This window comes from Pyrus communis, chromosome 13 (genome assembly GCF_041283825.1).
Source record: "Pyrus communis isolate YQ-2024b chromosome 13, ASM4128382v1, whole genome shotgun sequence".
Lineage (NCBI taxonomy): Eukaryota > Viridiplantae > Streptophyta > Magnoliopsida > Rosales > Rosaceae > Pyrus > Pyrus communis.
The window spans coordinates 3,472,424-3,485,325 of NC_142577.1; the positions used below are offsets into that span (position 1 = coordinate 3,472,424).

A 12,902-nucleotide genomic window follows, 5' to 3' on the forward strand; every position below is an offset into this window, starting at 1 on the left:
ATATGTATATTCCCATCTCTACCTAGCACGAGGCCTTTTGGGAGCTCATTGGCTTCAGATTCCATCAGAATTCTAAAGTTAAGCGAGTTTGGGCTAGAACAATCCTAGGATGGGTGACCCCCTAAGAAGTTGCTCATGAGTTCCCAAAAACAACACTGTGATGGCGTGGTCGGGGTCCAAAGTGGACAATATCGTGCTACAGTGAAGTCAAGCTCGGAATGTGGTGGGGGCCCAGGCTGGGATGTGACACTACTCCACCATAGTATTAACTGTTAAGTGGCAAGTGACACTTACAATTTTTTACTTAAGTTTGAATCCTCCCCATATAAATTAAGAGCTCATTTAGAAGTGCTTAAAATAATTGAAAGCATTTTTTTTTGAAAGTGCATTTTAGACGCTTGAGGATATGTGGAGGTTTTCAGTTCATTAGTACCTTTGATAGAGTTTGCCTACAACAACAATTATCACTCGAGTTTTGGTATGTCACTATTCAAGGTTTTGTATGGCAAACCGTGCCAAATACCATTGTGTTGGATCAGAGGTCGGAGAGAGAACTTTAGAAGGTCCATAGTTGGTGGACAAGACGACACAAAACATACAAGTGATCAAGAGAAAATAGAAAGTTGTACATGATCGACAGAAGAGCATTGCAGACAAACATTCGGCCGATCGAGTGTACATTGTGGGAGATTGTATGTTCCTGAAGCTATCACCGTGGAGAGGTGTTGTTCGTTTCAAAAGAGAGAAAAGCTAGAAAGAAAGAAAGATAAGTCCCCACTACATTGGTCTGTGTCAGATCATCAAATGAGTTAAAAGGATTCATCACACACCTGAGCACATTTATACATGTCAATTACATGTTATAACTTCATTACCTTCCAGGTATCAACCAACATACCTCAGTTTCGATGACCACGTGGATATCGGGATCGAAGTGTGTTAGCTAACTTGCATTTTTATTAAAGATTTTTTCTTAAAACATTTTCATCAAAAATGTTTTCATCATTTTAAAAACACTTTCGACCATAGCCTAAACTAGTTTTAAATTTCGCTGTCCAGATAAGAAACTGGCCTACCCAATCAAACCGAATCAGGATTGGACTGGTTCGGCTTACTTCAATTGTGACCATTCTTGTGCAAAACCAAATGGAACAAAGCCGTTTAACGGTTCGGGTTTCGGAGGAACGGCCGAGTAATGCCCACACACGCTACACCCCTAATTTCTGCTCCGGAGCCGGAAGAAATATTAAAATGGCAAACCCGACGGGCACTTGCCTTTCCTAAACCTAATTCCCTTTTGTACTTTCCCACTCACCTTAATGCTCTCTCGCAGTAGAACCAAACATGGAGGACCTCTCATCCATTCGTCACTTCTCTTCAAATTCGTCACACATTTTTCTCCATTTTCTTCCAAACCCAATTCAAATTTCGCAACCCAGAATCAAATCGCTACAATCCCAAAAAAATTCACCACGAGAAGATCAATTCCACTCCCTGCAACGGTCCCACAATCTCCAGACGCAGTAAGTTCTTCAATTGTCAGCTCAGTATGTTCTTTGCTCTCTAAAGATACCAAAGAAACTACAAGTATTGATATTTTGTTGAAAAAATTAAAAAAAAAGTTGAGTTCTGAACTTGTGCTGCAAATTTTGATGAATTATAAGCAATTGGGTAGGAGCAAGACATTGGATTTCTTCTCTTGGGCTGGATTTCAGATGGGTTTTCGGTTCGATGACTGTGTGGTTGAGTACATGGCTGATTTCTTAGGTAGGAGGAAGCTTTTTGATGATATGAAGTGTCTTCTGTTGACTGTGTCCTCCCACAAGGGTCGAGTTTCGTGTCGAGCTGTGTCCATTTGCATTAGGTTTCTGGGTAGGCAGGGGAGGATTAGAGAAGCCCTTTGTATGTTTGAAGAAATGGAATCAAAATTTGGTTGTAAACCTGATAATCTTGTGTACAATAATGTGCTCTACGTGCTTTGTAAGAAGGAATCGTCTGGCCATTTAATTGACTTTGCGCTTGCAGTTTTTCGGACAATTGAATCGCCTGATACTTATTCGTATAGTAATATTCTTGTTGGTTTATGTAAGTTTGGTAGATTTGAGACTGCCATTGAAGTTTTTGGTGATATGTGTAAGTCTGGTTTGGTTCCTACTCGGTCTGCAGTGAATGCTTTTATCGGAGAGTTGTGTTCATTCAGTGCAAAAGAAGGAGCTGTTGGGAAAGTAAGAGTGAGAAATTATTGTAGAACCTTTACGATTTTAGTTCCAAAAGTGGGTGGAAACAGTGATGCTATACAGCCTGCAGTTAGAGTTTTTTGGGCAGTGTATAAAGTGGGATTATTACCCAGTACATTTGCCATAATCCGGCTTCTTTCGGGGCTTTGTCAACTGGGAAAAGTGGAAGAGGCTGTTGAGATTTTGAAGGCTGTTGAGGGTAAGAAGCTGAGCTGTGTCGAAGAGGGCTACTGTATTGTGATGAAGGCTTTGTGTGAACACGGTCATGTTGAGGAAACTAGCCATATGTTTGGGAGGATGCTATCCCAAGGCATGAAACCAAAGTTGGCTGTTTATAATTCAATTATATGCATGCTGTGTAAACTAGGGAATTTGGATGATGCCGGAAGTGTCTTTAAGATGATGAACAAGAATAGATGTCTTCCGGATAGTATGACGTATTCTGCGTTAATCCATGCTTATGGTGAAGCTAAAAATTGGGAAGCTTCTTATGGCTTATTGATAGAAATGCTTGGGTTGGGCTACTCTCCACATTTTCATACTTATAGATTAGTGGACAAAATTTTGAGGGAAAACGGGCAGATGGATATGTGTCTTAAGTTGGAAAGGAAGTTGGAAACACAGACGTTGCAGAAGCTCTGTAAAGATGACCAATTAGAGGCTTCATATGAGAAGCTAAAATCAATGATTGGAAAGGGGTTTCACCCACCAGCATACGTCAGAGATTCTTTTGAGACTGCGTTCCGGAGGTATGGAAAATTGAAAATAGCTCAGGAATTGCTGCGGACGACAAGTGAAACTGACAGAACTTAGCTGTTAATGACCTATTAAGAAGTATTTTCCTCCATCACCTGTAGAGTTGTGAGTTCTAACCAATTTCCTTTTACATTCTAGCCATATATTTTTGCTAATTATCCGATGATAATTTAATTATTTATATATTTCTTTTATAGTTCCTTACATCTGTCTCTGTATACTTTGATTACTTTCCTGAAATGCTGAGTTTCATTCGAAGGTATACCACCATATACAGAATTATGTTATCCTATTTTATATAGTCAGGGGAAAAATTAGATTCTTGGCTTGTTTGCTGACTAGAGGCTAGAGCTATAAATTAAGAGTGCTCACGCGCTCGTTTGAAACTTGTTCCTTTCTTAAATAAATAAGCGAACCAGATAAGAAGGGTTGACTAAAGAGTAAAGATTGAAATATATGAAATCCCAAGAAGTACCGGAAAGAAGAGAAATTGAAACCGAAGAATACTGTTAACATTTGTTAACATTTGGTAATTACTCTCTTGATCTAAAATTCTCATCAGCTTTTCTTACCTTGACACAAACTAACAAACTTTCTTTGCCTGATTTATTATATCTCAACGCCGAGTTTTATAAATGGCACACTTCATCTGTAACAGTGCAATTTCTTTATATGCTAATAGTCTTTTAGAATCCCATGGTAGTCAGGGAGGATAGGGCTCTGCTCCACCCATGATGCCAATGATGGCTCTACCTGGTGCGCCTGGCATTCTTGGCCAAGTAAATGATCCGATGAAGTAAATAGGATCCTATCCGGATCCTATATGTGGGGATTCAAAGGATCAATCAATCATGTCCATTCATCGTACATCGTGCGGTTAAAAATTATTTTAATTTTTTTTATTTAAAATTAAATATAAACAGTACTTGACAAAATTGACCGTACAATGTACGACAAATGAACACGAATGATTCATCCTCCGGAGAGGATCATTGTCCTCAATGAGACCTACTCTCACCATGAATCCTCTAACAACAGTAGGCCTGGTAATTCTTGACATGACCCAATAACCCAACACGACACGACACGAAATTAACAGGTGTTCGGGTCAACATGATAACGAATCGGGTCGTTATCGGGTAACCCGATGAGCACCTGTTAAGACTTTTCTCTATCATGCTGCACAAATGAGACATGGTGCTCATATTACATAAGTGAGTTTGCATATTCGGCTACTTCGTCGTTCATTTCTGCTTCCCCAGCTACAACATTTGCTTTGTATTGTGTCATCTGCATTGTCAAGCTACGCCTTCTTTTATCACCCATTGATGAGATATTGATAATTTTGAGGAAACAAAAACATTATCAAAGTTGGATGATTTTGAGAAAACAGAAACACTATGAAAGAATGATGATTGGTGAATATGTTGTGTGATGGTTAGGTATTCAACCTATGCATATATAGAGGATGATTGAAGGTTTGTGTTTCTATGTGTGTAGGTTTGTGTGTTTTGTATGTATTTGGCATGTTTTTCATATGTTTGGTGTGTTATACTTCTCTATCATGTGTTTTGTATGTGTTTCATGTGTTTCATGTGTGTTTTGTGTGTTTCATATGTGTTTTGTATATATGTTTGTGTTTATACATCTCTATCATGTGTTTCATGACTTTCATGTGTCGGTTTAGTGAATTTTCAATGTTTATCAGAATTCAATATTTTTAGGGTAAAATGTTCATAAAATTAATTTATGATAGTCTACATAATTTTTTATAAATAACTTATTTTTGTTTTTAGAAAGGATAAATTATTTAATATTTTTAGGGTAAAATGGTCATACAATTAATTAGGATAGTCTATATAATTTTCTTTTTAAAATAAGTTATTTTAATAAAAATTAGCATAAATTCATTCTTTAATAATCTGGGACTAAAAATTTAACTAAAAGAGTTGGAGTAGAAAAGCTGTTTATGGGTTAAAACCTAAATTTTATGGGCTAAAACTCTTAGGTTTTATATCCAAGGGTTGGGGATGATCTAATGTTTCCCAAGAAAATTTTGTGAAATTCCATGTCTGGATTTCACTATTTGATTTCCATAATTTGAATTTTTGCCTTTATTTTATTTGTGAATTTAAGAGGTTTTGGCTAGTTATTTAAGTTTGAATTTTTGTCACTAGCCATTAAAAACCCATAGATATTGCAAGGTCATACTTAGTAGTTTTTGTTAGAGCTCGATCTCACGAATGCGTAGGCGAAAACCATTCGCAAATCAGAATTGTAATGAAAGAGAAATAAGCGAGCAGAGTCGGGTGCAATTTAGTCATTTAGACATTCTATAAATAGAAGACCCCAAGATTTTGTAGCAGCCTTCCATTTGTAGAACTGGACCCGTATGACCCGGATTTCCTCGCTCAACCCATGAAACAACCCGTTTTATGGGCAAGAATTCTGACGGCTTTTCCAGTTGACTCCGGCGACTTCAGACATTGCCACCACATGGAAAAGATTCCCCTCCTCCCAAGTTCATTTTCCACCCATGATTCTCTCCGTTCGTCATTTGGACCTTTATTTATGGAGAATTTCAATGTACGACCTCCCTGCAATGCATTCTTAGAGAGAGGTCTTAGGGGAGAATCGTGGACAGTAGGTTTGGAAGAGAGGAGATGAAAAGTTCTTCCTCAAGGATTGGCATCATTTTGTGAAGGATCATCTCTTGGAAATATGAACTTTCTTGGTTTTTGAGTATAATGGCGACTGAAAGTTTGATGTCACCATCTGTCATCCATGTGAAATGTCCCACATCAGTGGGTTCAAAAAAATCCAATGGATTTAAATAGAATTACCCTACTCTAATTAATACTGAGATCTTTTGTGGTAAAACCCCACACCTGACAGATTAGGTAGGTGGTAAAGTTGGGGATAGTATCAATGTCGTTAGAGTGGGGCGGGCCTGAGGATCCAAAAATCTAACATGGTATCAGAACCAAGATTTGGGCCCGTGCAAGCTAAAGGCTTGTCACCAGGAAGGGCTTGGAAACAAACTTGGACTCTTAACATAGAGTCGGCCTCTGAGTTCCTAAAAAGGCATTTCCTAAAAAAGAATGAAAACAAGTTTTGGACTCCATTAGAGCCGACCTCTGAGTTTTAATGACCGATGTGGATCTTCATGTGTAAACCACTAAATGAGGTTCAAAGAAACCAAATGAGTTTAAATAGAATTACCCTACTTTAACTAATACAGATGCATTTTGTGGTAAAACCTCACATTTGACGGATTGGGTATGTAGTAAACTTGAGAACAATATCGATGTCATTAGAATGGGATGGGACCGATGATCCAAAAATCCAACAATCCAACTAGCTGTCAAAAAGAGCTAAGAAGCAGTAGCTGGCAAGAGGAGAACTGGAAATGAAGGGATACACAAATTTCAAGAATTCAGTCACATAACAGATCAAGTTAGTTACCATTTCGAACATTCACAATCAGAAGAACCTTCCCACTGTATTCACTCAGATTGGCCGGCGTGTGGCAAAGCGTGGGTGGTCAGAAAATTTTAAAATATGGGGATTTTTGTGAGGTTGAGTAAATCACGTTGGTATATTCAAACACCCCATTTGAGCATTGTATGAGAAGTTATTACCTAGTTTTGGTTATGTGCTTTAAATTGACGTTTTTATAGTTGTTTCGCATATAGGTGAGACCTATCCTGAAGACGAGTGCAATCACTCAAGGCTCGGGGGTTACTACCCTTCCACATACCAATAAGTGGGCTTTTGGTTGTCCGTATATACCTATATACTTGAGAATTTTTCCCAGAAAATGAAATTGAATGTTTATATGTTTTAAAATGCCATGCAAAGTGTCTGCCTATTTATTTATGCATTAGTAGTTGCATATATGTATGTTTGGTGCTACGGACGCACAGGTAAGTGCTAGGTAAGTTATAGTTTATGGTTGTGAATTAGTGGTTATGTGAGATGCATTGAGAGCTCATAAACCTGCACCCTGGTGTTAGTGCTCCCGCCAAAAGTTAAGGCACAATCCTTCACGTAATGTTCACCTCCTGCACCACACGCTCATCTTGGATCCAATTTAGGTGCACAGTCCTGTCGTACAGACCACTATAGGTGGTTCCGACTCGTAGGTAACCCGCGATTATTTACACAGTCTTCACGTGATCGTAGCACTTGAGCGTATTTATTTACACCCAATCCTATCGTATAGACCACTTTAGGTGGTTCTGACTCGTGTGCAGGTATAGTTGTTGAGATGTGATTTCAAGCTCTAGATTCAGCCGTACAGATCACATTTGGTAACTCCGGCTGACATAACATTTGCATTGATTGATATCACCTGGTTTACTTATAATTTATGTTGAGAAATTTGTCATGGCATAATTATGAATGTTGTTATTTTGAGCATGATTTCGATATATTCATATATTATATTTTCTGGGAAATTATACAGGTTTTACGGAGAGGGGTTAGAATTTTTGAGAATGAAATGATTTTGAAAAGCTTTGTTTTTGCCCAAAACCATAATTGGTGGGATTAAAAATATTAAAATATAAATATAATATCTTGTGTGTGTGTGTGTATAAACATGGGTACATTCATCAAAATTAACCAAAAAAATTATTGTATCAAAACATGGGTACATTCTTCAAAATCACAAAAAAAAAATGATATTAGGCTTAATAACATTAGTAAATTTCTTCGATTAAACTTGACATGGATACATTTTAAAATCAAAGAAAAAAGAATGTACCCATATATGTTTAAAAATGGATTAAAAAAAATTGAATAGATTTTATATATAAAAAAAAGGTACATTTTACATATAACAAATTGGTATATTTAAGAATGAGTACATTTTAAGATTAAAAAGTTTTACATGAATGCGTACATATAATTAGCATGGGTATATTTAGCAAAAAAAAAAAATAATAATAATAATATACCAAAAATAAAAATATGGGTACAAATACAAATAAGCTTTAAAAAATATGGGCACAAAAAGAAATTAATATATGGTACAAATTAAAACTGAAAAGAAAATTGGTACAAATTGAAAAAGAATTATAAATTAAAATGGGTACAAACTAAAACTAAAATTATATGACAAAAAATTTAGTCATAAATATAAATATACTAATTGTAACATTTTTAACATTAAATGAATATATTTAGAAATAAAAAAATATTTTATTATTGAAATAATTAATGATGTTATTAATACTCAAGGACCTTGATCGAAAATTGAAAAGGGATAAGATTTTAATCAATGGAATAGCAAAAGGAAGGATGAGAACCTAATTTCTCCTTTCCTAATATATTGCAGGCTATGGTAAGTATATTCATACTATATGTAATAGGCCTGGCAAACGGGTCGTGTCTATCGTGTTCGTGTCGTTTTCGTGTAACACCTGTTATCTTAACAAGTCGTGTCGTGTCACACCAGTTATCTTAACGGGTCCTTAACAGGTCGGGTCACTTTACCCAACGGGTAAAGTGACCCGACCCGTTATGACCCATTAAGAAAAAAATATTTTTTTTTTTAAATTTGCCCATACTACACATTGCCACATAAATATTACTTCAAAACATTAAAGCATTTGTCGTTTAAATACTATATCTACACTCGAAAATAAGAGCCTAATAAAAAAATAATACATACACTACTAATCTATTACAAATATTAAATATGTAAGGATATGCAAAATGAAAGACTTTTTGTTTTCAAGATTGTAAGTCTTTCTCAAAAGTTTGCACCTCTATCTACAAAATCTTCAATTTACATCGATCATCATGAAATTGTATTGAAACTTTGGCTTGATCTATTGCCTTGAAGAGTTATGTTGAAGATGTTTTCAGTAAGGTTTTCCACGTCAGAACTCTCTTCCGCATAAACTAAGTATAGAAAAACCAAACATTAAAAATCATTCAAATTATGAGAAGTTTACCAAAATAATTATGAAAAGAAATAAAATAATAATACCATACCATATAAAAATGTATTAAAATAACCGTTAAATCGTGATTTTTCGTATATAACCGTCGAAAAGCTTTGTTCCGTTACGTGATCTCTGAATGTTTGTTTTTTGTGATTTTTTGTTGATGTGATCTCCAAGCATATACAAACAAGTTTGATGGTTTGGATCATTGAAATTAGTTTTGGAGAATTCGTATCCCATCAAAACGATAGATTGACTAACGCTTAGAGTTTATTTATACTTTCATTAAGTATAACATAAGATTTTATGGTATCCACTTGTGTAAATATTTTAAATTAAAGATCGAATTCATTCATTGTATTCATATAGGATCAAGGAGTGTACCTGTAAAAAATCATCAAAATCGGAGTTAAAATAACCGTTAAATCGTGATTTTTCGTTTATAACCGTCGAAAAGCTTTGTCCCGTTACTTGATCTCTGAATGTTTGTTTTTTGTGATTTTTTGTTAATGTGATCTCCAAGCATATAAAAACAAGTTTGACGGTTTGGATCGTTGAAATTAGTTTTGGAGAATTCGTATCCCATCAAAACGATAGATTGACTAACACTTAAGAGTTTATTTATACTTTCATTAAGTATAACATAAGATTTTGTGGTATCCACTTGTGTAAATATTTTAAATTGAAGATCAAATTCATTCATTGTATTCATATAGGGTCAAGGAGTATACCTGTAAAAAATCATCAAAATCGGAGTTAAAATAACCGTTAAATCGTGATTTTTCGTTATAACCGTCGAAAAGCTTTGTCCCGTTACTTGATCTCTGAATGTTTGTTTTTTGTGATTTTTTGTTGATGTGATCTCCAAGCATATACAAACAAGTTTGATGGTTTGGATCGTTGAAATTAGTTTTGGAGATTTAGTATCCCAACAAAACGATAGATTGACTAACACTAAGAGTTTATTTATACTTTCATTAAGTATAACATAAGATTTTGTGGTATCCACTTGTGTAAATATTTTAAATTGAAGATCGAATTCATTCATTGTATTCATATAGGGTTAAGGAGTGTAGCTACAAAAAATCATCAAAATCGGAGTTAAAATAACCGTTAAATCGTGATTTTTCGTTTATAACCGTCGAAAAGTTTTGTCCCGTTACTTGATCTCTGAATGTTTGTTTTTTGTGATTTTTTGTTGATGTGATCTCCAAGCATATACAAACAAGCTTGACGGTTTAGATCGTTGAAATTAGTTTTGGAGAATTCTTATCCCATCAAAACGATAGATTGACTAACACTTAGAGTTTATTTATACTTTCATTAAGTATAACACAAGATTTTGTGTTATCCACTTGTCTAAATATTTTAAATTGAAGATTGAATTCATTCATTGTATTCATATAGAGTCAAGGAGTGTAGCTGTAAAAAATCATCAAAATTAGAGTTAAAATGACCGTTAAATCGTGATTTTTTGTTTATAACCGTCGAAAAGCTTTGTCTCATTACTTGATCTCTGAATGTTTGTTTTTTGTGATTTTTTGCTAATGTGATCTCCAAGCATATACAAACAAGTTTGACGGTTTGGATCGTTGAAATTAGTTTTGGAGAATTCGTATCCCATCAAAACGATAGATTGACTAACACTTAGAGTTTATTTATACTTTCATTAAGTATAACATAAGATTTTGTGGTATCCACTTGTCTAAATATTTTAAATTGAAGATCGAATTCATTCATTGTATTCATATAGGGTCAAGGAGTGTAGTTGTAAAAAATCATCAAAATCGGAGTTAAAATAACCGTTAGATCGTGATTTTTCGTTTATAACCGTCGAAAAGCTTTGTCTCGTTACTTGATCTCTGAATTTTTGTTTTTTGTGATTTTTTGCTGATGTGATCTTAAAGCATATACAAACAAGTTTGACGGTTGGGATCGTTGAAATTAGTTTTAAGAGAATTTGTATCCCATAAAAACAATAGATTAACTAACACTTGGAGTTTATTTATACTTTCATTAAGTATAACATAAGATTTTGTAGTATCCACTTGTGTAAATATTTTAAATTGAAGATTGAATTCATTCATTGTATTCATATAGGGTCAAGGAGTGTAGCTATAAAAAATTATCAAAATCGAAGTTAAAATAACCATTAAATCGTGATTTTTCGTTTATAACCATTGAAAAGCTTTGTCACGTTACTTGATCTCTGAATGTTTGTTTTTTGCGATTTTTTGCTGATGTGATCTCAAAGCATATACAAACAAGTTTGACGGTTGGGATCGTTCAAATTAGTTTCGGAGAATTCGTATCCCATCAAGTTCCAATGGTGTATATGTATATATATACACACACATATATATTTATTTATTTATTAAGTAGATTTAAATCTATTTATTTTGTACGTATAATTGACTGGTACATGGAGTAGTACATCACGTGTGTCATTATAAAAATAGTGAGATATGTCATATGTGTGATAAAAAGTTAATAACTTAAAAAAAAAAAATATTTCTCACCACTTATATTAATTTTTATTTTTCTCTCTTTTTTTGGTTTCCTTTTCAACTTTTCTTATAATTTTCATTTTTCCCTCCAACATCTTTCCCTAATTCCCTCGCTTTTTTGTTTCATTTTCAACTTTTCTTATCATTTACATTTTCCCTCCATTTTTCTTCAAAAAGGGCGGCAGGAATGGAATGGAATCAAATCAATGGATGCATTATGCATCATGCATATTAATTAATAATTATTATAGTTTTTATAAAATTTAATTCAAAATTTAATATATATATATATATATATATAATTATATAATTATTATAGATAGTTAATATGACACACCCCGACCCAGAAAGTCCACTTGGACCCTGAATCGAGCTGTGCTGGCCGACACCTGGAAGGTGACGAAGCCATGAAATGTGATAGTGTATAAAAAGTGAATGAATTTGAATCTAAAAGTGTCTAAATACCAGAGTGCGCTACGAGTCGGAGCGAACCCATTTCACATGCGATGTCAGAGCATAAGTAAGGTACAGTAATGTGGGTAAGAATCATACCCTAAAAAATATCCATCAATACTAAAATTCGCCACAGATTTTTGTCGATACAAACTCAGCAGCTAAAACCTGGAGGGCACCAAACAGAAGGTGTGAGTAAGCAATAAAACCAAGCTTCCCAAAGTTACTACCTCTCTAAAAGTAATGCCCCTAAATGTAAAACCCGTATCGTTTTCCATAAGACAGTACAACATATATACATATATCCAAACCATACTTAGAAATGACCAAAACCACGGTTTGCCATCAAATCCACCATACATTAATAAGTAGGCCAAATGAACTAAATTAATACAAAGCGATATATCAGTTAGAGTCATCTAAAATGACATGTACAACTTATCCGTATCTCATCAATCATAGCTAGCATATAAGTCGGAGTCACCTATAGTGACCTGTACGACTTATCCATATCTCATCAATCCTGGCTAGCATATAAGTCGGAGTCACCTATAGTGACCTGTACGACTTATCCATATCTCGTCAATCCTAACTAGCATATAAGTCGGAGTTACCTATAATGACCTGTACGACTTATCCATATCTCGTCAATCCTGGCTAGCATATAAGTCGGAGTCACCTATAGTGACCTGTACGATTTATCCATATCTCGTCAATCCTGGCTAGCATATAGCTCAATAAGTATACCTGCACACGAGTCGGAACCACCTAAAGTGGTCTGTACGACAGGACTGGGTGTAGATAAATACGCTCAAGTGCTACGATCACGTGAAGACTGGGCGAATAATCGCGGGTCACCTACGAGTCGGAACCACCTAAAGTGGTCTGTACGACAGGACTGTGCACCTACCTTGGATCCAAGGTGAGCGTAAGGTGCGGGAGGTGAACATCACGTGAAGGACTATGCCCTGGCCACGGGCGGGAGCACTAACACC

At 35.1% G+C, this 12,902-nt stretch overlaps 1 protein-coding gene across 1 annotated transcript; it reads left to right on the forward strand.

Moving 5' to 3' along the window:
- Positions 1–1,129: 1,129 nt before the first annotated feature.
- Positions 1,130–3,255, forward strand: LOC137738191 (uncharacterized). Its single transcript, XM_068477821.2, has one exon. The coding sequence runs from the start codon at positions 1,320–1,322 to the stop codon at positions 3,048–3,050; it is 1,731 nt and encodes a 576-aa protein (XP_068333922.2). The 5' UTR covers positions 1,130–1,319; the 3' UTR covers positions 3,051–3,255.
- Positions 3,256–12,902: the final 9,647 nt, after the last annotated feature.

Bases quoted from the DNA above. Each gene is read 5' to 3' on its own strand.
- LOC137738191 (XM_068477821.2), top strand. From the start codon at position 1,320: ATGCTCTCTCGCAGTAGAACCAAACATGGAGGACCTCTCATCCATTCG.